At 39.4% G+C, this 26,413-nt stretch overlaps 3 protein-coding genes across 5 annotated transcripts in view; 1 reads left to right on the top strand and 2 right to left on the bottom strand.

Moving 5' to 3' along the window:
- Positions 1 to 3,835, bottom strand: part of LOC119476123 (protein NLRC3-like) — an 82,976-nt gene extending 79,141 nt beyond the window's left edge. The window contains exons 1-3 of one of the 3 annotated variants that reach the window (XM_037749356.1): positions 3,687 to 3,835; positions 3,111 to 3,260; positions 2,645 to 2,761 (exon numbers count right to left, since the gene is read on the bottom strand). In XM_037749356.1, the coding sequence (XP_037605284.1) occupies positions 2,645 to 2,761; positions 3,111 to 3,241 (248 nt within the window). In that variant the 5' untranslated portion in view covers positions 3,242 to 3,260; positions 3,687 to 3,835. The remainder of the gene's footprint in view (positions 1 to 2,644; positions 2,762 to 3,110; positions 3,261 to 3,686) is intronic. The other 2 variants (XM_037749358.1, XM_037749357.1) reach the window with 2 other exon arrangements.
- A 4,223-nt stretch (positions 3,836 to 8,058) lies between these two features.
- On the top strand, positions 8,059 to 19,254 carry slc25a35 (solute carrier family 25 member 35). Its single transcript, XM_037749394.1, has 6 exons — positions 8,059 to 8,495; positions 10,588 to 10,653; positions 10,734 to 10,886; positions 13,235 to 13,369; positions 15,841 to 16,837; positions 17,174 to 19,254. The coding sequence occupies exons 1-5, from the start codon at positions 8,124 to 8,126 to the stop codon at positions 16,009 to 16,011; spliced, it is 897 nt and encodes a 298-aa protein (XP_037605322.1). The 5' UTR covers positions 8,059 to 8,123; the 3' UTR covers positions 16,012 to 16,837; positions 17,174 to 19,254.
- An 894-nt stretch (positions 19,255 to 20,148) lies between these two features.
- LOC119476150 (mannose-P-dolichol utilization defect 1 protein-like) lies at positions 20,149 to 24,095 on the bottom strand. Its single transcript, XM_037749398.1, has 7 exons — positions 23,748 to 24,095; positions 23,571 to 23,636; positions 22,246 to 22,378; positions 21,822 to 21,907; positions 21,328 to 21,443; positions 21,126 to 21,236; positions 20,149 to 21,032 (listed from the first exon to the last, which is right to left on the bottom strand). The coding sequence occupies exons 1-7, from the start codon at positions 23,836 to 23,838 to the stop codon at positions 20,910 to 20,912; spliced, it is 726 nt and encodes a 241-aa protein (XP_037605326.1). The 5' UTR covers positions 23,839 to 24,095; the 3' UTR covers positions 20,149 to 20,909.
- Between the last annotated feature and the right edge of the window lie 2,318 nt (positions 24,096 to 26,413).

Genomic DNA, 26,413 nt, shown 5'->3' with positions numbered 1-26,413 from the left:
ATCAGACAGTCCTTTACCTCACCATCAGAGAGCCCTTTACCTCATCATCAGACAGTGCTTTACCTCTAAATCAGACAGTCCTTTACCTCACCATCAGACAGCCCTTTACCTCATCATCAGACAGTCCTTTACCTCACCATCACATAGTCCTTTACCTCATCATCACATAGTCCTTTACCTCACCATCAGACAGTCCTTTACCTCACCATCAGACAGTCCTTTACCTTACCATCAGACAGTCCTTTACCTTATCATCAGACAGTACTTTACCTCACCATCAGACAGTCCTTTACCGTCAGACAGTCCTTTAACTCATCATCAGACAGCCCTTTACCTCATCATCAGTCAGCCCTTTACCTCATCATCAGACAGTCCTTTACCTTATCATCAGACAGTCCTTTACCTCATCATCAGACAGTCCTTTACCTCACCATCAGACAGCCCTTTACCTCATCATCAGACAATCCTTTACCTCATCATCAGACAGTCCTTTACCTCATCATCAGACAGTCCTTTACCTCATCATCAGACAGTCCTTTACCTCACCATCAGACAGTCCTTTACCTCATCATCAGACAGTCCTTTACCTCATCATCAGACAGCCCTTTACCTCGTCATCAGAGTCCTTTACCTTATCATCAGACAGTCCTTTACCTCATCATCAGACAGTCCTTTACCTCACCATCAGACAGTCCTTTACCTCACCATCAGACAGTCCTTTACCATCAGACAGTCCTTTACCTCATCATCAGACAGCCCTTTACCTCACCATCAGACAGCCCTTTACCTCACCATCACATAGTCCTTTACCTCATCATCAGACAGTCCTTTACCTCACCATGACATAGTCCTTTACCTCATCATCACATAGTCCTTTACCTCACCATCAGACAGTCCTTTACCTCACCATCAGACAGCCCTTTACCTCATCATCAGACAGTCCTTTACCTCACCATCAGACAGCCCTTTACCTCATCATCAGACAGTCCTTTACCTCAAAATCAGACAGTCCTTTACCTCACCATCACATAGTCCTTTACCTCATCATCACATAGTCCTTTACCTCACCATCAGACAGTCCTTTACCTCACCATTAGAGAGCCCTTTACCTCATCATCAGACAGTGCTTTACCTCTAAATCAGACAGTCCTTTACCTCACCATCAGACAGCCCTTTACCTCATCATCAGACAGTCCTTTACCTCACCATAACATAGTCCTTTACCTCATCATCACATAGTCCTTTACCTCACCATCAGACAGTCCTTTACCTCACCATCAGACAGTCCTTTACCATACCATCAGACAGTCCTTTACCTTATCATCAGACAGTACTTTACCTCACCATCAGACAGTCCTTTACCGTCAGACAGTCCTTTAACTCATCATCAGACAGCCCTTTACCTCATCATCAGTCAGCCCTTTACCTCATCATCAGACAGTCCTTTACCTTATCATCAGACAGTCCTTTACCTCATCATCAGACAGTCCTTTACCTCACCATCAGACAGCCCTTTACCTCATCATCAGACAATCCTTTACCTCATCATCAGACAGTCCTTTACCTCATCATCAGACAGTCCTTTACCTCATCATCAGACAGTCCTTTACCTCACCATCAGACAGTCCTTTACCTCATCATCAGACAGTCCTTTACCTCATCATCAGACAGCCCTTTACCTCGTCATCAGAGTCCTTTACCTTATCATCAGACAGTCCTTTACCTCATCATCAGACAGTCCTTTACCTCACCATCAGACAGTCCTTTACCTCACCATCAGACAGTCCTTTACCGTCAGACAGTCCTTTACCTCATCATCAGACAGCCCTTTACCTCACCATCAGACAGCCCTTTACCTCACCATCACATAGTCCTTTACCTCATCATCAGACAGTCCTTTACCTCACCATCAGACAGTCCTTTACCTCATCATCACATAGTCCTTTACCTCACCATCAGACAGTCCTTTACCTCACCATCAGACAGCCCTTTACCTCATCATCAGACAGTCCTTTACCTCACCATCAGACAGCCCTTTACCTCATCATCAGACAGTCCTTTACCTCAAAATCAGACAGTCCTTTACCTCACCATCAGACAGTCCTTTACCTTATCATCAGACAGTCCTTTACCTCACCGTCAGACAGTCCTTCCTGAAGTGGAACTGTAGCTGTTATATCGTTCTCTTCAAAGCCACCAGACTCCATTCACAAAGCAGTAATTTTACTTCCCAGAACACGGGAGTATACGTACAACCCCACTTCAAAAAAGCTGATTTTAGGAGAAGTCAAACCAACACAGTATTTTGAGGACAAATGTGAGAAAATGAATTACACATTTGAAGCTCATTCTTTCAGATTTTGAATAGTTGTAAATCTTTACAGAGACTTCAACGTTCAGGTAGAAATATGAATATTTTCTTGAAGTGTAAATTGTGAAATGGAGGTTCTCAGGTGTTTTGTTACAGAAATACAATCAGTAGTTTGTGGCTCTAAAACCCAGACTAAGATCCATCTGAGGTTGAAACAGTATCTGCACTAATAGTTCTGCATCAGAAATATAAATCTGTTAGCAGAACATTTAGTCTTCATCCTCAATGCATCATCATCCATCAGGTCAGCTTACAGTACAAACAGTCTCTTACTTTGACTCTGAGGGTCCAGGTTCATTACTGAAGCCTGGAGGTCTGGGCATGGACCAGTCACTCTTCACAGACAGACAGCTGGGTACTGGAGACTCTGCTCTCCGTCTGGACTGAACTCTGCAAACACCAAGATGATTTTATTCACATCACATGAATCCTTGATGAATTCTCTCTTTTAGGTCATTAAGGTCTCTCTAAACACACAAACTACTGCTGCTGTCAACAATAACGAGGTTTAAAGGTTTGTAGCCGTTTTCTTAGATTAGATTACATCTTCTCTAGCTGACTGACAGCTGTCACAGACACTAAGAGGAAGAGCTTATTTGATGAAGTCTGTTAAATTGGAGTTGGCACATACATTTGTGTAGAAATTTGAATATACAAACACAAAATCAACAGAAAACATGGTATTGTCAGAGGAAACTACAAATGAGTCCTATAAATGAGTTAGTAGCAGCTCTCTTACTTTGACTCTGAGGGTCCAGGTTCAGTACTGAAGTCTGGAGGACGATCTATGGACCGGTCACTCTTCATAGTCAGACAGTCAGAGACTAGAGACTCTGCTCTGTCCTCCTCTTCCTCCTCACAGTCAATCATCTTCTGATCTGAAGTCAGCCTGAGAGGTTAAAGAGGAACACTGTAAACATGAACAGCAAACAAGTTTGAAACAGGAAAGGAAGAGTCACATGCAAGACTGAGAACAGGAAGACACACGCACACGCACACGCACGCACGCACGCACGCACACACACACACACACACACACACACACACACACACACACACACACACACACACACACACACACACACAATAATAAAGCAGCCAGCGCTCCACCTGGTCACTTCTCTTTACCTCTCTGCTTGTTTTCTTGGCTTACAGCAGCTTTAATGAGGATTATTCAGCCAGTCATGACTTTGTGTTCACAGATGAATCAAACTGTTGAGTTCATTCTAACATTTCTCTCCTCTACAGTCCACAGGGAGGAAACTGACTCAGACACTTTAACAGTAACATAATAAAATGTTGGATTAACACTCACCCTGCTTCAGTCTTCAGTCGTCAGCCCTCGGTCCTCTCCTCATAATGGAGTCTGGAAAAACTAAATGAACTCTTTCACTTTCATTGTTTCCTCTTTTTTCTCATGAGCCTGGATAACATGGATAAGTGTGGCACCTCCTCTCTTCGTTTACAGGAAACCCCTGTCATGTTCCCTCCCTGTTCATGAGCCTGTTTAAAGTCTTACGTATGTTTGGATTTGGACTTTTTTTTTTTTTTATGATTTCATGAAAATTCATAATATAGTATGTAGAAAAAAAAAAGTAATGTAAAATGTGAATTAAAATGGTCAATGTTGTTCTCAAAACTATGTTCTAAATTTGTTTATATATAAATATCATAAAATTGTGGGAAATACTAAAAATCTGGGGGAGGGGTCTCAATGTCTATACAATGCTTACGCCCTCTTCCGTTATGATTTGACGATATACAAATAAATTGAATTTAGTCAAATAAAAAGTCACAATAAATGTCATAGCGTGCAGAAAAAAAGTCATAATATCGTAAGTCATACTTTCCAACTCTCCCCTGTCCGGCTCTCAGTCTGTCAGTATAAGGAGGACTATATTTAATGCTAGATTGTAGGATATTAGTCTCATGTTGTGCAATGAAGGTGTTCATCTGTTAACAAACACATCTTGTGTGGTTGATAATAATAATAATAATTATAATAATGAAGGTTATTTATGTATAACACTTATGTGCACATTATGTGCTTTACAAGGCAGACATAAAAAATAATAATCCAATGCCAGATATACGCACATTTCCACATCTATTTATAAAGAAATATAAATAAATCCCAACGTGGTCTGAAAACAACAAGTGGCCTACAGATCTAACAGGAAGTCACTTTTTCTGTGACTTTCTGTAAATTCCTTTTAGCAGTTCTTATATAATTTTCTCATCTTGGAAAACAACAAAGATTTGCACAAATCCAAGTATATGAAAGTTAAACCTGGTTTAATGTGTTTCATTCTGAGTTTCTTTCTTACATAAAAGCCCTTAAAGTCATGAAAAACAAAAATGCATTGAAAATTCTTAGTATAATAGAAGAATATGAATTACAGGTACAGCTCTATAGCTCTTAATTTAATTTATTATTATTATTATTATTATTATTATTATTATTATTATTAATATGAATTACAGATACAGCCCCATAACCCTTAATTTAAGTTATTATAATTATTATTAATATGAATTACAGGTACAGCCTTGGCCCTTAATTTAATTTATTATTATTATTATTATCATTATTATTATTATTATTATTATTATTATGAATTACAGGTACAGCTCTATAGCTCTTAATTTAATTTATTATTATTATTATTATTATTATTATTAATATGAATTACAGATACAGCCCTATAGCCCTTAATTTAATTTATTATAATTATTATTAATAGGAATTACAGGTACAGCCCCATAACCCTTAATTTAAGTTATTATAATTATTATTAATATGAATTACAGGTACAGCCCCATAACCCTTAATTTAATTTATTATTATTATTATTATTATTATTATTATTATTATTAATAATATGAATTACAAGTACAGCCCTATAGCCCTTAATTTAATTTATTATTATTATTATTATTATTATTATTATTATTATTATTATTATTATCATTATTGTTATTATTATGAATTACAGGTACAGCCCCATAACCCTTAATTTAATTTATTATAATTATTATTAATAAGAATTTCAGGTACAGCCCTGGCCCTCAATTTAATTTATTATTATTATTATTATTATTATTATTATTATTATTATTATTATTAATATCAATGAAAAGGTACAGCCCTGGCCCTTAATTTAATTTATTATTATTATTATTATTATTATTATTATTATGAATTACAGGTACAGCCCTATAGCCCTTAATTTAATTTATTATTATTTTCATGTATAATTTTACATATTTTATTGTTTCTTGTTCTGTAAGCACCTTGTCCTTTTACTCTAATGCAATAATCTATGAGCCATGTTGTTTGTAAATTTGAATTTGTTCAATAATAATAATAATAATGATAAAAAAAAAGTTCTTATATCATCATCTGCATCTTGACCCATATCTATAGTCTACAGGCCAACCTAACATGCTTATCTAGTCGATCCACTCCTCCAGTGCACTTTCGAGGCTTCTCATTGGCTGAAGATGAGACGTTCAGGGGACGGACAGAGAATACTAAAACCTCCTTTATTCTTTGTTACATCCCATGTAAATGATTCTAATTAGATTTTAATATTGAGTACATTTTTATTTACATGCATTCTGTCCATAGGCCCAGAGAATACATAAATGTACAGGGAGGAAAAATAACATGTGTATTTATACTTATATTAGAATTGAAAAAGAATAAATAAATAGATAAATAAATACAAATAAAATAAAAATGAGAAATAAAGTTAGAAAATAGAAATAAAAGACTAAAAAAATAGAATAGGAATAACAATAAACAAAAATTAATTAAAACTAAAAATATAGACTGGTTTTACTATTTTACTATACTCTACAAACCATGTACAGCTTTATTCTGCACTTTAGTCTATTTTTTTTTTTAAACAAGTCTCTACCTCAGTTCTTATCCTGCATTATATTCCATATTTGACATTTCTTAATATCTATATCTCCTATATTTTAATTATTCAGCACTATATCACTTTAGTCCCTTTCTCAGTTGTTATCCTGCACAATATATTCATTTTTAACAGTTTCTTTCTTCATCTCCTGTTATTTTTATATCTCGTATATTTTTGTTTATACTCTGTATTATTTACTTGTGTCTTTTTACTAACATTTTTTGCACTATGGAACTGTGATGCTGGAAAACTTGAATTTCCCTCAGGATCAATAAAGTTACTATCTATCTATCTATCTATCTATCAAACTTCATTTTATAAATAACGTTGTAATTTACCTTCGCCCTTGAACGCCTGATAATGGTGATATAAAGTGTAGTAATAAAAATGATATATATATATATATATATATATATATATGTTCGTTTGTATTTTGTATTTTTTGTCTCTATGCAGATGTACATCTCTCTACAGTTTACTATATATTTTTTTAATTTTTAATTTAATTTTTTATTGTACCCCTGGCATGAACAGTTGTGGATGTACATATTGTTATTGTACTTATATTTTCTTAATAAAAATAAATAATAATACAAAAAAAAACATATGTCCGTTTGTCTTCTGTGAATTACAAAAGTGTTTTTTTACGTGTCCATCAAAAATATGGTGAACTGAAGAATGGTTTCTTAAAAGAGAACTGTAAATCATTATAAAAAACAATTAATCAAAACAATACACATAGAAAACAAATTTAAAAAATACATTCTGACTTCAAGCCTGTACTTGTGAATATTTCTGCCTTGAATTTAATAGTATTACCACAATTTTTGGCGAATAAAAGACATGTTTGCCAATTTCTTTTGGAATTACGAGTTTGCAAGTTTCTGGCCAAAATAAATATTTTAGGAGATTACATTTGAACACATCATAAATAATGTTGTAATTTACCTCCGCCCTTGAACGCCTCATAACGGTGATATAAAGTATATATCACATATGTAACATTTCTTTTTTATTATTATTTTTGAACGATTATTTTGAGTTTGTGTCTAATGTTCATTTAATTTGATGTGATTAGTGTACTATTTATTTTATTGTGTGTCAGCTATTTATTATTTGTATTGCACTGATCCTGGGAAACATACTTTCTTTCTGCCTGGCAGAATGACAATAAATGGAATTGAAAAAAAGTCGTAATATTACGAGAACAAAGTCATAACTTTACGAGAATAAAGTCGTAACTTTACAAGAAAAAAAATCGTAATATTACGAGAATAAAGTCATAAATTTACGAGGAAAAAAGTCGTAATATTACGAGAATAAAGTCATAAATTTACGAGGAAAAAAGTCGTAATGTTACAAGAATAAAGTCGTAATATTGCGAGAATAAAGTCGTAATATTACGAGAATAAAGTCGTAACTTTACGAGAAAAAAGTCGTAATATTACGAGAAAAAAGTCATAACTTTACGAGAAAAAAGTCGTAATATTACGAGAATAAAGTCATAACTTTACGAGAAAAAAGTCGTAATATTACGAGAATAAAGTCATAACTTTACGAGAAAAAAGTCGTAATATTACGACAATAAAGTCATAACTTTATGAGATAAAAAGTCGTAATATTATATGCATAATATTATGTCTATAAAAACAGTCACGTTTGCAAAATGTCTTTCGGAATTCCGAGTTTTCCGAGGAGCTCTTGAAGTGCTCCTACGTCTGAGGCGTGGTGCGTTCAGGCTCCAGGCGGTGTGAGTAGAAAAGCGGAGCACCTCCACTCCTCTCGAGGTCTGGAGACCCCTGAACGCGTCTCTCAGTGTCGGGATGGACTTCGTGCTGAGCGGAGCGGCGGCCTGCGGAGCCTGCCTGTTCACCAACCCGCTGGAGGTGGTGAAGACCCGGATGCAGCTGCAGGGAGAGCTGCAGAGCCGCGGCTCGTACCGGGTCCACTACCGCAACGTGTTCCACGCCTTCTACACCATCGGGAAGGTGGACGGATTGGCCGCGCTGCAGAGGGGGCTGGCTCCGGGGCTGCTCTACCAGTTCTGTATGAACGGAGTCCGGCTCGGATCCTTCTCCGTCATCGAGTCCTCCGGATACATCCACACCGACGGCCGGGTCAGCGCGGCCAAGACCACCGCGGCCGGGGCCGGGGCCGGGGTGGTGGGGGCCGTGATGGGGAGTCCCATCTACCTGGTCAGTTAAAGAGCTACCTGAGTCTACCTGGTCAGTCAGTTACCTGAGTCTACCTGAGTCTACCTGGTCAGTTAAAGAGTTACCTGAGTCTGCCTGGTCAGTTAAAGAGTTACCTGAGTCTACCTGAGTCTACCTGGTCAGTTAAAGAGTTACCTGAGTCTGCCAGAGTCTACCTGGTCAGTCTGTCAGTTATCTACCTGAGTCTACCTGGTCAGTTAAAGAGCTACCTGAGTCTGCCAGAGTCTACCTGGTCAGTCTGTCAGTTATCTACCTGAGTCTACCTGGTCAGTTAAAGAGCTACCTGAGTCTACCTGGGTCTACCTAGTCAGTCAGTAGTTACCTGAGGAGACCGAGTTAATGTACTACGGACTATTAGGGCCACATTGAGGGAAAAAAATCTGAGATTTACACAATAAAGTCAGAAAATTACGAGAAAAAAAGTCATAACTTTACGACAAAAAAGTCGTAATATTACGAGAATAAAGTTGAAACTTTACGAGAAAAAAGTTGTAATATTACGAGAATAAAGTCGACAAAAAAGTCGTAATATTAAGAGGAAAAAAGTCGGAACTTTACGAGAAAAAAAGTCGGAACTTTATGAGAAAAAAAGTCGTAATATTACGAGAATAAAGTTGAAACATTACGAGAAAAAAGTTGTAATATTACGAGAATAAAGTCGACAAAAAAGTCGTAATATTAAGAGGAAAAAAGTCGGAACTTTACGAGAAAAAAAGTCGGAACTTTATGAGAAAAAAAGTCGTAATATTACGAGAATAAAGTTGAAACATTACGAGAAAAAAGTTGTAATATTACGAGAATAAAGTCGACAAAAAAGTCGTAATATTAAGAGGAAAAAAGTCGTAACTTTACGAGAAAAAAAGTCGTAACTTTATGAGAAAAAAAGTCGTAATATTACGAGAATAAAGTTGAAACTTTACGAGAAAAAAGTTGTAATATTACGAGAATAAAGTCGACAAAAAAGTCGTAATATTAAGAGGAAAAAAGTCGTAACTTTACGAGAAAAAAAGTCGTAACTTTATGAGAAAAAAAGTCGTAATATTACGAGAATAAAGTTGAAACTTTACGAGAAAAAAGTTGTAATATTACGAGAATAAAGTCGACAAAAAAGTCGTAATATTAAGAGGAAAAAAGTCGGAACTTTACGAGAAAAAAAGTCGTAACTTTATGAGAAAAAAAGTCGTAATATTACGAGAATAAAGTTGAAACATTACGAGAAAAAAGTTGTAATATTACGAGAATAAAGTCGACAAAAAAGTCGTAATATTAAGAGGAAAAAAGTCGGAACTTTACGAGAAAAAAAGTCGTAATATTACGAGAATAAAGTCATAACTTTACGAGAAAAAAGTCGTAATATTACGAGAATAAAGTCATAACTTTACGAGAAAAAAGTCGTAATATTACGAGAATAAAGTCATAACTTTATGAGATAAAAAGTCGTAATATTATATGCATAATATTATGTCTATAAAAACAGTCACGTTTGCAAAATGTCTTTCGGAAAAAAAGTCGTAATATTACGAGAATAAAGTCATAACTTTACCAGAAAAAAGTCTTGGGCTAATCCTGCCCCGGTGACACTTTGTCCACGGCCCCGGGAAGCACCTTCGCCCCGAGCCTTTCCAAGCCGACCTAGAGCCGGTGGCGGCGCACCGCCTCGTATGCGGGACTCCCCAGCCTGCCGTGTGTCGCTCACACCCTCCAGCTGGCTGTTAACGAGGCTCTTTAGGCTCAGAGAAGTACTCGTATCAGTACTCGTTATCGGAGAGTACCCAAATGTAAGTACTTGTACTCGGTCTGGTATCGGTGCATCCCTAGTCTAAATATTGTTCATTTGTGACATCACAAATGGACAGAAATCCTGACGGCTTGTTTCAAACGCACAGTTTCTGAATACGGGCTGTTGTGTATTTCTCCGTATATTGAACATTTCAATACTTTCACAGTATTTATATATCACTCAAACCTGCTTTATGCTACAACAGACACGACTAACTCACTTTTTACAATATGGGACCTTTAAGGTTTATCAGGTGTGACATTTCCAGATAACATTGTCTCCATTGATTGACAGATAAAGACTCACATGCAGAGTCAGTCTACCTCCTCTATTGCAGTTGGACATCAGTATAATCACAAGGTATGTTATACTACAACCCTTCAGATTGTATTCAGTATGAGTGGCAGGTTAGATCAACATGTTCTTCTTCTTCCTACCAGGGGATGATCCCCGCTCTGACAGCCATCTACAAGCAGCACGGCATTCTGGGACTGTGGAGGGGCTCTAGTGCCGCTGTACCAAGGGTCAGCGTGGGGTCGGCTGCACAACTCTCCACCTTCTCCTCCTCCAAGGAGCTCGTGATTGACTTAGAGGTAAGACTGTTTTACTGCTACCTAAGAGGGTGAGCTGAGGCTTAATCTCAACATGAAGGTCATCTAAGTAAGGGCTGCACAATTAATTAAATATTAATCACAATTACCACAATTAAATGAGCATGATCGTACGACGGAGTATTAGGGCCACATTGAGGGGGAAAAGAGTTGTAATATTATGAGAATAAAGTCATAACTTTACGAGAAAAAAAGTTGTAATAATATGAGAATGAAGTCATAACTTTACGAGAAAAAAAGTTGTAATAATATGAGAATAAAGTCAGAACTTCACGAGAATAAAGTCGTAATATTACGAGAATAAAGTCGTAATAGTACGAGAATAAAGTCATAAATATATGGGAAAAAAGTTGTAATATTACGAGAATAAAGTCAGAACTTTACGAGAAAAAAAGTTGTAATAATATGAGAATAAAGTCAGAACTTCACGAGAATAAAGTCGTAATATTACGAGAATAAAGTCGTAATAGTACGAGAATAAAGTCATAAATATACGGGAAAAAAGTTGTAATATTACGAGAATAAAGTCAGAACTTTACGAGAAAAAAAGTTGTAATAATATGAGAATAAAGTCAGAACTTCACGAGAATAAAGTCGTAATAGTACGAGAATAAAGTCATAAATATACGGGAAAAAAGTTGTAATATTACGAGAATAAAGTCAGAACTTTACGAGAAAAAAAGTCGTAATATTACGAGAATAAAGTCATAACTTTACGGGAATAAAGTCGTAATATTGCGAGAATAAAGTCGTAATATTACGAGAATAAAGTCATAACTTTACGAGAATAAAGTCGTAATATTGCGAGAATAAAGTCGTAATATTACGAGAATAAAGTCATAACTTTACGAGAATAAAGTCGTAATATTACGAGAATAAAGTCGTAATACTACGAGAATAAAGTCGTAACTTTACGAGAATGAAGTCGTAACTTTACGAGAATAAAGTCGTAATATTACGAGAATAAAGTCGTAATATTACGAGAATAAAGTCGTAATACTACGAGAATAAAGTCATAACTTTACGAGAATAAAGTCGTAACTTTACGAGAATAAAGTCGGAATATTACGAGAATAAAGTCGTAATATTACGAGAATAAAGTCGTAATATTACGAGAATAAAGTCGTAATACTACGAGAATAAAGTCATAACTTTACGAGAATAAAGTCGTAATATTACGAGAATAAAGTCATAACTTTACGAGAATAAAGTCGTAATATTACGAGAATAAAGTCGTAATACTACGAGAATAAAGTCATAACTTTATGAGAAAAAAAGTCGTAATATGAGAATAAAGAGTTTGGCAGGAAACTTGAATAAATCCAGATGTTTGAAGGAGATATTTTCACAGCAATATATAATAGAAAAAAAATGATGACCTGTTTAACTTCCTAGCTCTAAGCAGCGCATAATATATATAATTAAAGCTACTAATGCCAGGATTTTTTTAATCAAAGCAAATATTTAAATGAAAATATGATTTGCTAATCATTTGAATTTTGTGTTTTAGTGCAAGTAACCGCTATAGAAGACAATAACAAAGCAAAAGGAGAACATTTATCCTTTTTGGCGGTTGGAATGTAGCACGACGTGGAAGTGAAAGCAGCGCTCTGTTTATTTAAAGAAAGATATTCAGAATTGAGTGGAAGCAGGCTGTCTGGAGGAATGTTGTTATATCAGTCTTCCACTATGTGCGTGTGCTCTTCTTCTATACGACCACACTGTTCAATAATGAACACGTCTGTTTTTGGGGGTCTGGCATATCTCACATAGAGCTGCTATGATCAGTCGACAACAAGTACGAATTCTGATACAACAAAGTCCAAAATGTGCAGCTTCTAAAATGTTAAAACGAGTTGCTTTTCCTCAGCTTATATGATAGTAAGCTGAATATCTTTGGTTTAGGATATAACTGCTGATGTTATCTAGATTCTAGACTAAGTGATATATTGAGGAAATACTAGGCAGATGCATCGATCATGAGAATATTAATCACCAGTCGCAGGCTAGAGGAGAGATGATTTGTAGCCGTGTACAGATTACAAAAGCTGTCATTGTGGCTCTGACAAAGCGTCAGGCGTTGCACTCTTCTGGAAGAGAAACTCGACACCTTTTATTGGCCCCCCCCCCCGGCCTCAAAACACGGAGCTTACATAACTGACCCAGCTCTAGTTAAAATATGTCTTTCATACTAAGAGTCAGAACTAAAATATGTCACTGGATTGTATATAAGCGTTCTGCAGAAATGCCCAGAACAGAATCCTGCTACATCGTCATTACACACCTTACGGTCTGGTGGTAACCTCACTCTATGTCATTTCCTTCTCAAGGTGTTCCCAAAGGACAGCTGGTTGGTGGCCCTGAGCGCCGGCATGATCAGCAGCGTGGTGGTGGTGATGGCTATGACACCTTTTGATGTGGTGAGCACACGGCTCTACAACCAGCCCGTGGATCATTTGGGCAAGGTGAGGAGACAGACCGATGCGTTAAAGTTACACTCCTTTAGTTCAAACGAACCCCAGCAGTCTCTCAAACCAACCCCAGCAGTCTCTCAAACCAACCCCAGCAGTCTCTCAAACCAACCCCAGCAGTCTCTCAAACCAACCCCAGCAGTCTCTCAAACCAACCCCAGCAGTCTCTCATCGCCCTGAAGGGGATTCTTTCACAACAATGACCCGCTATCTGTAAATTATCCTTCTTATTACACGCCTACCTACTGAAGAAATCAATATTTTGACACAAAAACGGTCCTCCAGATTCCGACATCAGAGCTGCGGCCATAGCAACGGTCTGTTATACATAGCAACAGTCTGCTATACATAGCAACGGTCTGCTATACATAGCAACGGTCTGTTATACATAGCAACAGTCTGCTATACATGGCAACGGTCTGCTATACATAGCAACGGTCTGCTATACATAGCAACGGTCTGCTATACATAGCAACGATCTGCTATACATAGCAACGGTCTGTTATACATAGCAACAGTCTGCTATACATAGCAACGGTCTGCTATACATAGCAACAGTCTGTTATACATAGCAACGGTATGCTATACATAGCAACGGTCTGTTATATATAGCAACTATACATAGCAACGGTCTGTTATACATAGCAACTATACATAGCAACGGTCTGCTATACATAGCAACTATACATAGCAACGGTCTGCTATACGTAGCAACGGTCTGCCATACGTAGCAACGGTCTGCTATACATAGCAACGGTCTGTTATACATAGCAACGGTCTGTTATACATAGCAACGGTCTGTTATACGTAGCAACGGTCTGCTATACGTAGCAACGGTCTGCTATACGTAACAACGGTCTGTTATACGTAGCAACGGTCTGTTATACATAGCAACGGTCTGTTATACATAGCAACGGTCTGCTATACATAGCAACTATACATAGCAACGGTCTGTTATACATAGCAACGGTCTGCTATACGTAGCAACGGTCTGCTATACGTAGCAACGGTCTGTTACATGTAGCAGACCGTTGCTACGTGTTGTGAATAAACAGTATTCAATGAAGTGGGCTAAATGTTCAGTTGTAAGTCAAAGCCACATGATGTCACTAGCCCTTATATATTAAAATAAATATAATATCAGATGACAATGTTTAAGCTACGTTTGAGACAAATAATAATAATTGAGGTCGTTGTTCTGGATTTCTCCTCTAAAGTGTTATTGTGTAATTAATGTCCCTGTTAAACAGACCACACCTAGGTTATATCTCATTCTTATTAGTTATTATGAACATATCTACACCCTCAGACGTTGCTCTTGAGGAGCTGCAGTGTTTATTCTTTTACAAATTAAAACTTACACTTTACATTTACTACCACTGACAACTTTACTGCTAATTTCTCCAACACCCGTCTGCTCTGAGCGCTATGCCCACACTACGCTTCTCTCATGACAGAGGCATCAAACTGAGTCAACAACCTACAACTACAAGATTTGACCACGTTTGAAACACATGTACAGAAAAAAAACACCCACGCATGTATTAAGGAAGTGGATCAGCTGACTGGCAGGAACTCCTCTTTCATTTTGAAACAACGGCCGATGGTGTAACGTTATCACTCCCTTTGACCGGTGGTGTAACTTCATCAGTCAGCAGCTTTATCACCCGGTCAGTCTCAGAGTGGGGGGGAAAGGTCACGCTGAGAGTGTGAGAGAGGAATGTAACGCAACATCAAACTATATATATCAACTAAAATATATCGCTATACCTTAAAAAGTTGATGTACCGCCCAGAAAGTGATGTCACTTAAAGGTGCTACTGTAACTACGGGATCGGGAGCATTTCTATTGCCTCTAAACGTGGCGACGGCGAGCTGCGGCTCGCAGCTGAACAGCGCTAAACAGTGCAAAACAACTGCAAATGTGCTGACAGAGCTAACAGTGTTAGCCCGAGGATGGAACCGGAGGGTGGGATGGCGTTATCAGCTGTAACCGCAGTAGGTGAGCGGTGCAGATCGGGGACCATGAGCTAGCCAGTAGGGCTCGCTCACATGCACGAACATGCACTAAAAGCATGCAAAGCCGGCCCGGCTATGTCAACGAAAAACAACACACACACGAAGGGAGAGTGGCTTCATTCTCTGCTCAGGTAGGTAGGTTGGGGCGACAAGAGCACAAGTTTGAAGATGAAATAAATGCGGGGGTGTTAGCCGCTACCAGCATAAAACTCCTGAATCTCTGACCAAATTGTCGGTGGACGAGTTGCATTGTGGGTGATGTAGGCAGCAGGTTTTGACAAGGAAGTAGAATGCATGGAATAAAAGGATATCTGGTTATACTAACAGTCTTTGGTGAGTCCTGACATTGTTCTATGAAGTATATAAATGTTACAACGCTATAAACCGGGGGGGGACTCTCATCACTGATCAGGTCCAGGCTGACTCTCGTTGTCCTCGTCTTTCAGGGACAGCTCTATAAAGGATTCGCCGACTGCTTCTCTCAGACGCTGAGGAAGGAGGGCTTTATGGGACTCTACAAAGGATTGGGAGCCTCTTATTTCCGGATCGGACCACACACCATCCTGAGCTTGTTGTTCTGGGATGAACTACGCAAGCTGTACCAGCAATTCAGATAACACCGGCAGAAAATGGGTAACTCATTAAGAGCTGTGAGTGCTCTGAGGGCTAAATGAGTCCCCATTTAATGAGGTTAAAGAAAAAACAGGAGATGAGAAAGAGGAAGGGCAAAGGTGACATTATACACTCCAATAGTAGAAGAAACTTAATATGTCCACAGGTATGATGATAACCTACATAGGATAATGCAATAGACCTCATATACTGTACGTCAAACATCACAGCTCTTTTATAAATCATAAACACGTCCGTTATGCCGTTCCAAAAGATATCAAAGAATCAGGACACACCGGACACGACTCTGACCCTTCAGGAGAAAGAAAGCATCAAACCCTGTACCAACATTACCAGCTCTTTTAATACGTAATGATTGGTGCAAATAGGGCAGGTGGCAGCTGAAGTTAACCCAGGTTATAGTCTAAACCGGTGTATTCAAAAAGGGTCATGACGCGGTGGAACGAAGCATGCAACGTGTTTTTAAAGAGACTACTGCCGTTAAAGTGAGACAAATAGAAAAGCATTCACCTGTTTTATGACATAATGCAGCATAGAAACGAGTCTCTAAGGTAACAATGAGAACATTTTAACTCACCACACTGGCAGTAAACAGGATCCACTAGATACGACTACCTCAACGCTCTTTAGGATTTTATTTCTGCACATTAATAGTTTGTAACTTTTGAGCCAGCAGACGGACATCCAGTTTGGTGCATCTTCATCGTCAGCATTGCTTTATGCATGTTTATTTTTAAAGGGATAGAATATAATAAATACAATTGTTACTGAACAGATTATCAGATTAGAGTCATTATATTATTATTATATGTATATATATTATTATTATTATTATTATTATTACTCTGAGGTGTGAGCCAGATTTGGTGCTTTCTTCATAAAGTGCAATATGCTCTTCAAAATGTCAAGGCTTTAGTAATTATTAAACAACATTATTATTATAATTATTAGTTCCTCGTGACTTCAGTAGAACCTTAACAGCTTTCAACGTGTTTGTGATGACACGTGATAAATGAAATGTAGCTTTAAAGGGACTGTTTGTAACTTCTTACTCGTATAATTCACCGGGTCGGTGTCCCATGCGCGCTCGCATTCGCATATGCCAACAACAAAAGCCAACACTAGGATCAGCATTGATTCATGGAGACACCTTCGTCTGGTCAGCTAACATTACTGCCAAGCTCCTTCATGTCTATGTAGAGCGAGCACAAGCGCCAGCAACAGGACGCTGACTTTAGTTTACTTAACGGACACAGGTGAAGCTGTTAACAAGACATTATGATTCTTACAAACGGTCACTTTAAGAGCACACGTTTGTCCTCTTAACTTCCGTTAACACCAGAAAGTAGACGAATGCTACCTGAGAGTATTTAGTATTATGAAGTTGAAGTTTTGCTCTTCTGATTTTGCCATTTTTATACTTTCGAAGCAACTTTGTCTTCTCAATGTTCTGAGGTCCATTTGTACTGTAAACGACGAGGTTTGTTCTGAGTATTCTGGTGGACCAGTATATTTCATACACTGACAGAGCAATTATCGAAGTTAAGGTGGATCAAACAGACTATAATAGTCTTTCCCATACTACATTATCAGACTATGAAAAATTGTCTTTGTAATAATTGTTCAAGCTAGGGGTGGAACGGTTCACAAATTCACGGTTGGGTTCATATCACGGTTTTTGGTTGGGTTGGGTTTTTATTTATGTTGCAGCGAGGAGGTCATGTTCTCATTTCAACATGCTTTTCATTTATTTGGCAAAAATAAGTTAACAAATGTTTGCCTAAACAAAATTATGGCTTACATAAGGAAGAGAGGGAACATTATAGCGCAGCTCCAGTAACGTTACATTAATCATATGCTGAAATCCAGCGTCCTCCACGACTGCATCAGGCTGCATATCTTTCACTATAAACCTCCCCAATGCTGTAGTTGTGTTTTTTACCCCGTCTGAGTCAGAGTCAGAGTCAGAGTCTGAGTCTGAGTCTGAGTCTGAGTCAGAGTCTGAATGTAGAGGCTGTTCAAATGCTGCGGGGAGAAGGAGAAGAGTTGCCGCTAGCATAAACCACACGTGTTGCACAGTGCTCACACAGTCGCCGTTTTATCCACCACTTTTTTCCGTCATTTCCATGGTAACACTAAATCCGTAATGCTCCCGTACAGCAGAGCCAAACGATGCTGGTGGATCCTCTAACTGGACTTTATCGTGTCTACTCGCCATTTCCTTAACTGACTGACATCCGTGAAGGGGGCTGCGTCACGCTTCATCAAAAAATTGAGCCAATAGCAACGCACGACCGCGGCTTCAGTTACACTGCGCATGTGTTAAACCCCGTACCTCCAGACCCATGTCTGCACGTGTCCCAGCCTCCTTCCATAGGCCTTGATTTGTAGTTTGACAATAACTCTACATGAAAAAATACACAATCGGCCGCATAATTTATTTCAAATGAACCAAACAATTCATACACGACCCGAACCGTGACTAGAGAACCGTGACTAGAGAACCGTGACTGGCAAACCGTTCCATCCCTAGTTCAAGCACATCTAAACCAAAATGATTCCTGTCAAACAAACTTTGTGCCAAACTGATGAAAAAGAAAATGCAGATTAGAAACCAGACGTGGTTAGAAGGATCAGCTTCATTCAGGGGGGAAAAACATTAACAGTTCCGGTCGTGTCTAGAAGGTAACCCTAGAAGGTCGGGGGAATAGTTCATGTTGGCCATCGATCTCCAACAGTGAGGGAGTCCCGCCAGAGTGTTTGCAGATTTCAGATGGGTTATCTTCGAGACACGACCGCACGCCATGATGATAACGCCATTTTTGTTCAGGTCATTTTGTGCTGTGTGTGAATGTTAACGGTGGTCGACAGCGATTACAGATGGAATAGTTACTGGATAGTTTATATCACTTAGGAGCCTGAGGAAGTAAAAATGGTTGGTGAAGGACTGATGATGATGTCAAGCACACGCAAAATGCTGAATGTAGTTTTGATTCTTTTGTTTGGAAATTGCTCGATTCATTTGCAGATGGTTCCGATGTAAAGTCTCTGAGGACTTCATGTGTATCCTGAGAGAGTTGAGGTGTATTAATGAATGTTACATGCTGCAGCAGCAGCTCGGTTACGTTTCATGAACGTGTTACAGAATGCACTTCCTGTTACGGGCAGACATTATTTCTATGCAATGGACTTGAAGAGCAAATAAATGATCAGACTTTTTATTGAGAGAAGTTGTGGTGCTACTTTGTTTCATGTGTGCTGAATTGATCTATCATATTACCCTCCACCTTTAGTGCCTTCCACTATCTTACTGGTATTATATGGAGGTTGTGGCTCGATGTTCATTTCCTCAAGTTTACAAGAATTCAATTAAACATCAAATTGACCAATTGATGACTGATTGAATTATTAGAGAACAGAATTTCTGATGCATTTCTGGAGGGACCCCGTCGTGCACCACTTTGACGGACTGTGTTCAGCATGCAGAAGGATTTGACAGGAAGGAAAGGTTTACTTTGGAAAAGGTAAACATACTAATATTTAAACAAGACTACAGACCTACAGCCATGCTCGCGGCCGTATTAGTGCACAGTCGGCGGTGATTGAACTGAACACCAACGTAAACAGGCTCATGGTAATTGGTTGCTTTAGGTCATTTGCTTTGCGTCCCTGGAGGCCTAGCGTGGCTGAAGATGAAATTATTCAAAGGACAATACAATTATTTTTTTATTTTTCACTGTAGCTCAGTGGGTAGAGCGGGTCGTCCTCTAACCACAAGGTTGTCGGTTTGATCCTAAAAATATTCCGGATGGGTTAAATGCAGAGGTCAGATTTCATGTATGTAGCTGTACATATATGACGGATATAATAAAGGTTTATTTTAAAGGTATTTTAAGTAAGAGGTATGCCATAAGAAGCCGTCTGTGCACCAGATGTAGTTCTAACAGTGGATAACTAACTGGCTCATTCAGAGAAAGTCAGTTGTGGATAAATGCAAACGTAAAATCACAGGTGGAAACGCAGGCGTCCGTGTTGTTTTATGTACACACGGATAACGTGTGAGCGACCAAGCCTGAGGCCTTTTAAAGTCCTGACGTAAAGGTGACTGAAGGCGACAGCTCTGTTCATTCTTTTGTTTTATTACTGAATGTTCAGAGGCAATAATTCACAGTATCATTATACTTATATCATGTACTCATATCAGTTCACAGAACAGATCAACAGGTATGAAAGTAAGAAAATACATCAATGTGTAACAGTAAAAAAAACATAAAGAAATGGTTTATTATAGCTGGAGGGGCATGTAGTTGCTGGTATTTTTATGTTAAGCTGAAACAAACAAGTTTAATGTGTTATTGGTTCAGTTAAACGTCTGGAGTGTTCCTGGAGCTCAGTCCTGAGGCGTTCATGAAAAGGCTCTCACATACTAAACTGGTGCTCGGGAAGAAATCTAAAACCATCAACAGGTTCCAGTATATATATCCGACTGTATATGTAGGTAAAAACATGATTTACTGGAGCTACCATGGCACTCTTCCATGGAGTGTTCCCCACAATTACCCTCATTGTGACTTCAAGGTTGACGGCGTTCAGCCTCTCAGATCTGAGCAGAGAAATGATTGACTCGCCGAGGACTTGTTGGCCTTACTGCTCCTGCCCCTGATGGTAACATTATTCTTATTTAAATCACGCGAGGGCAACAAAGGATGTTTTATTCCGTCACAATGACGGGCAACTAACTGCAGACATACAATTTAAGATGATTAAATAACATTAAAGTGTTCCTGCTACAGCTGCGCTGTATTTGAGTTCTTGGATACATTTCTTGAACGACAGGAAGGATTTGTGTGAGTGTTCATTCGTCACCCTCCTCCACCTCTACTCACTCGTGCTTCTTTTTAGCGGTGGCGATGCTGCTGCTGTAGCAGAGGACCTGGGCCAGGAGGACGCCGCTGAGACAGGCGTACAGCGTGTGTGACAGAGTTATAAATGAGCCTCCTGTGTCCTGCAGAACAAAGATGGAAGCTAGTTAGTAAAGACAACAACTGCAGATCTGGAGTAAAATGTGCAGCTGTGTTTGTGTTCTGACTGCGTCTACCTGTAGAGACACATAGACGGCGCCCAGAGACCCGGCCCACGAGAGGAACACAGACAGAGAGGACAGCTGGCCCGTGTGGCCGCTGCAGTAGTTAGTTCCAGCCTGGAAAACCTGGAAACAATAAATCAAATAAATGCACCCTCTGATAGATCGATACGGTTCATGATCACTTCACAGTTCAGACTGAGGTCTGAGTTTCTACCTTGCTTCCAATTAAAGCTGCCAGACTGGAGGCATGCATCACGGAGGCGACCGCTGCAGCTGCGTAGGAGCCCAGAAGGAACATCACACCCCCGTACGCCAGGAGGAACAGCAGCCCTGCCACATGAACATCAAACAGACTCCAATTAGGAAGTTTATGCACAAGAACAAAATGTCACACTACAAACAAACACGTTATCAAGAATGAAGAATAATCATCTCAACCTCTGAATTAAAACATCTGTCTCTATCAACGGGTTTTAAAACAAGTGTTCTTCCAACAAGTGGCTCCTCTGAGTGGAGAGGTAACACCACCAGGTGGAGCTCCAGGAGAGCACTAACCAGGAATGAAACAGGAAGACTGTGTGAGTGACAGTCAGCTGAAACACTGATAAACCTTCTTCAGAGTATTTAGAGACGGACTAATGCAAGTAAAAGCATATACATTATCAAGGATGTGAGTTTGGAGATATGTTCAGGTGTGTGTGTGCTAACCTGTGAGGGTTTCACCACGATGATGCAGGATGAGGAAGACAATCGCCGCCGTCTGGGCCAACGTGAAGAGCCTCTCACCCCAGGCACTGCAGGTCAGATCACATAAAACACATGTAAGGTGCATGTCTATGACAACAGATCCATGCTGTCAGCTAACAGAAAAACACTCTCTACTCAGAGACACATCACTCTCTGCAGAGTATGGGCATTGTTAAACTTTGCATTGAGGTATGTAGGCTAAATTTGTATTGACATTTATGAATGGATGTCACCAGACGTCAGTCAGTCTCTACATCTCAAATGAAGAAGTATCGGGACTGTTGCAATATGATCATAGAGGAAAGACACACGACTCTGAGGTCACTTGTAAATCTGATCTGCCAGTGAATCAGCGTAGCGCAGAGAACTCTGGTTACATACGTACAAGAGTGGGAAGTTGTTGGCCACGGCGTACACGACAGGACAGGAGAAGGCGTATAGCTGCAGCAACACGGAGGTCAGACTCAGGCCCTCTGCACTTCTTCTCCACAGGATCTTCAACAGCTGAGGTAGCGGCGCTGCAGGGAGACGACCAACATGTAGTTAGTGGGTTTAGCAATCAATATGTGAACACTAATGAGTAAAACACTGACACAAAACTTCTTAAAGAGGACCTATTATGTTTATTTTCAGGTGGGTTTCTACTAGAACATGTTTACATGCTTCAAACTAGGGATGCACCGATACCGATACCAGACCTTTTACATGCACAAAAATAATATATAACACACTAAAGGAGAAGGGAAAAGCATAATAATGCCTCTTTAATATCCATATAAAATACCATCGTCTACTTCATTGTACAAAATCAGGGGTCAGCAACCTTTACTATCAAAAGATTTCCAGAATAAAGTCAGAACTTTACGAGAAAAAAAGAAAATAACACGTAAAATTACTACTTTATAATATTATGACTTTATTTTCATAATCTCCGATTTATTTTTGTTTCCTCAATATGGCCCTAATACTCCGTAGTAACGTCGTACCATAGACCTACAACAATGATAAATAAAAATGAAAATGTAAACAAATAAAACAGTTATTCATTTCCATGTTTAAAGATCCGCAGGGAGCCGCTGGAGAGGAGCTGAAGAGACGCAGGTTGCTGACCCTTGTGCATAATTCAGTTTCCCATGAACGTGTGGAAATGTCTGTGTTTGTGCATAGCTGACTTGTTATCATCAGTAGGCCTGATGTTGTCATGGTTATCTACACTGTTACAGCAGTAAGTGAGCTATCAGGCCTACACACAGAGCAGTTAAAGGTTGTTGTTTGATCACAGAGATACAATCAATAGTGATCGATCATTACATTCAAGCCCTTTATTGTCATTGTGTAGTACAACGAAATTAGATTGGGACAATCCCATAGGTGCTAAAAAAAGATAATACAATAAAAAAAGAGAGTGCAATATAAATATAAAAAAATATATAAAAGATAATACAATATAAAATATAAAAATACAATATGTATATTGTTGAGATGACAGTTTTGCCAGATTACAGTTTTGCCAGATTATTGCACAAAGTGTCCGTCAGATAATCATATAATTATTGCACAGAGTGATCAGCATGTTAGTGCACATATTCCTAACAGTAGATTTAAAGTATTTACATTGCAAAAGTGACACAAAAGTGACCAATGTGTTATTGCAGAATTTACATTGTTGGTATTATGGTGAGAGGAGATGATGATTTAAGGTCTTCTTACCCAGGAAAGCATCCAGTAAGATCCAAAATCCCACAATTCTGTTCATCACAAACTTCAGGCAAGGCACTGCGACATGAAGGAAAAAACATCAGGTCAACCAAGCAGATGTTGAACAGCTGGAGAACACAGGGAGGACATTAGAGTAGGATTTTGTATGTTTCATACAACGAGCCTCACCGTGCAGATGAAAGTTGATGAAAAACTCTCCATAACATTTTTCTGGCATTAAATATGTAACCAGGAAGTGTTTGAGGGGAGACGTGGCCATGGTGGAGCTGGAGCTGGATCTGGATCTGGAGCTGGAGTCCTCCTCAGGAACAGGAACATTAACCCTAACAGGGACGGAGGGGTGGTCCAAAGGTTCCCCCAATATTTACAACGGAGGACACTGACCGGAAGTCCACCTAGTCTAGGTAAACAAACACTACACTGATTCATTTAGCAGGAGACTCACAGGGTTGGTATTCAGTAGACTATTTTAAAGCTGAAGTTGATTGGAGCAAATATGATTTTAAAATGATTATAACCTGTTCCTCTGTGTCCTCCGGTGTTACAGTTTAACAGGTGACTATGTTAAAGGGACTGTTTGTAAGAATCATAATGTCTTGTTAACAGCTTCACCTGTGTCCGTTAAGTCAACTAAAGTCAGCGTCCTGTTGCTGGCGCTTGTGCTCGCTCTACATAGACATGAAGGAGCATCACTCAACACAGTGAGGAGACACACGTCAGCTAAAAGCACAATATCACTCTATATTTCAGCTGCTTGGCAGTAATGTTAGCTGACCAGACCAAGGTCTCTCCATGAATCAATGCTGATCCTAGAGTTGGCTTTTCCTGCCTCAGCCTCCCGACCGCGGCCGGAGGGAACAGGGGAGACGCCGGAGTTTTGGTCGGAGACGATAACGTTTCTCTCTGCGGAGCCCCGTCACTTCACAAGACACGGGAAACCTCTGTTGGTCTGGAGGAGCTGCAGCAGTTATTTCTGCACAAACGTCCACTGAACATTCACTAGATATTCTCAGAGCTAAACTAACTCTTCTGCAGTGTGGAGTGAGCAGCATGCACGTGAGAGGTGGAGAGAGAGGGAGAGAAGGAGCGTGGTGTGTGAGTGAAGGCAGCAGAGGAGCAGAGGAGCAGAGTACAGCAGAGACTCCGGTCCTGGAGACCAAAGCTACGGTCTCCCCCGCGTCCTCCGACCGCGGCCAACACTGTTTAACAGCTTCACTAGATACAACCAAGAGGTTTTGGTGCTTCACTGGAGTTTGTGTTGGAGTCTGAGTCTGAACAGCGGAGACACACGCAAGCAACCATAAGACACCGATCCACGATGATCTATACGTGGAAGAAGTTACAAACAGTCCCTTTAACTGGTGACTCTCAGCCGGTTGCTCATAGTGACGACAGCACCCTCACATAGGTGTCCTCATAAAAGCCTTCAATTTTACTTTTATCAATTTTAAATACATACTTATCTGTGTTTTATTATCTACGTCAACCGTTTACGTACTAGAACCACGGACACATTACTGCTGAGAGTCACCAGTTAACACGGTCACTCATTAAAGTGACACACCGGTGCTCCTTAAGGTTAGAGCTGATCTGAGATCTGCTGTCGAAACTCCGACCAAACGGGTCAAACCAGGCAGCGCTGATCAAATACGATTCAATGCTCTGTTACTGTAATGACTATTTCTCTCCTCAGATGTTGTCAGAATCATCTGGTAGTGCACGGTTTAGCTGGAAAATGAGAAAGTTTGTGACCCGGCAGCCATGTTGAGATCAGCTGAGTAAATACCAAGAAGCCCCGCCCACCAGCCGGAGCTCAGCCAATAGGAACGCTCTCTCTCTCTGTAATGACCTGTGATTGGTCAAAGTCTCCCATCACTAAGCTAGATGTTGTAAAGCCTGAAAACAGAGCCATGAGGAGGAGCAGGAGTCTAGTTATCTCTCAGAACACTTGAATTACAATATGCTGAAATGTTATTATGGGATGTCTGCCCAATGATGCCAAAAACATTCTGCCTACTGCAGCTTTAAAGAACCTCCAGCAGGAACCTTTAACTAGCTGGAGGGTGTTATACGTATTAAAGGCTCACTTCAACAAGCCCTCCTCTCTCTCACACACACACACATGAACTAGCAGGAACAACAACAACCCGCCTTCTTAAAGCCTCAGCCAATCACAGCTGGCTATCTCACACTGTCATAAGGTAACTGACATGAGCGACAGGCTGCCCAGCCTATAAGAACACACAACGTCACTGGCAATGCTACGTTCACTGACATCATGGAAAATTGCAATAACAGACCTTTGAAACTTCAGCTGAACATAACACAGTCTGAACAGTCACAGTATAACAATAACAGTTAATCACATGATTAGTTAATAGTTATTAATTAAACATAGTGTGTACAGTCCGTCAATAAATAAATGTAATATGCACATATTTGCAGTCTATAAAGTATATATATATATAAGTACATTTTATATTTAAATTAAATTACATTTTTGGTGGGGTTTTTTGATGGTTGCATGAGCCTTGATGCAAAAACTAAATCTGATTTCAGTGCAGACAGGACCTAATGTTTCTAAATGGGTAAATCTCCTCTGGGCAGGAGGGTTGTTTGTCCGTTTGTGACAGTTTGTTCTCACTGGATAAAGAAAGAGGAAGTCACTTAAATAAAGCAGTAAAGGTGGAAGGGGCAGCCTGGTCATTAAAGGTGGAACACAGAACGTCAGACACACTCTGACTGTCACATTGTGATGAAGGTAACACAGTTTATAGTCTAACAAGAAAAAAAGTCATAACTTCAACATAGACCTACAACAATGATAAATAAAA

Source organism: Sebastes umbrosus, chromosome 17 (assembly GCF_015220745.1).
Source record: "Sebastes umbrosus isolate fSebUmb1 chromosome 17, fSebUmb1.pri, whole genome shotgun sequence".
In the NCBI taxonomy this organism is placed as follows: domain Eukaryota; kingdom Metazoa; phylum Chordata; class Actinopteri; order Perciformes; family Sebastidae; genus Sebastes; species Sebastes umbrosus.
The sequence above is the reverse complement of the archived record's forward strand: the minus strand, read 5'-3'. Positions and strand labels throughout refer to the sequence as shown.

Excerpts from the sequence above, each read along its gene's own strand:
- LOC119476150 (XM_037749398.1), bottom strand. The coding sequence starts at position 23,838 with ATGGCCACGTCTCCCCTCAAACACTTCCTGGTTACATATTTAATGCCA. Across the intron at positions 23,637-23,747 it reads CATCAACTTTCATCTGCACG|TGCCTTGCCTGAAGTTTGTG; the intron begins GTGAGGCTCGTT and ends TTCATGTCGCAG. Across the intron at positions 22,379-23,570 it reads CTTACTGGATGCTTTCCTGG|CGCCGCTACCTCAGCTGTTG; the intron begins GTAAGAAGACCT and ends GTCTCCCTGCAG.
- slc25a35 (XM_037749394.1), top strand. The coding sequence starts at position 8,124 with ATGGACTTCGTGCTGAGCGGAGCGGCGGCCTGCGGAGCCTGCCTGTTC. Across the intron at positions 8,496-10,587 it reads TGGGGAGTCCCATCTACCTG|ATAAAGACTCACATGCAGAG; the intron begins GTCAGTTAAAGA and ends ATTGATTGACAG. Across the intron at positions 13,370-15,840 it reads CCGTGGATCATTTGGGCAAG|GGACAGCTCTATAAAGGATT; the intron begins GTGAGGAGACAG and ends CTCGTCTTTCAG.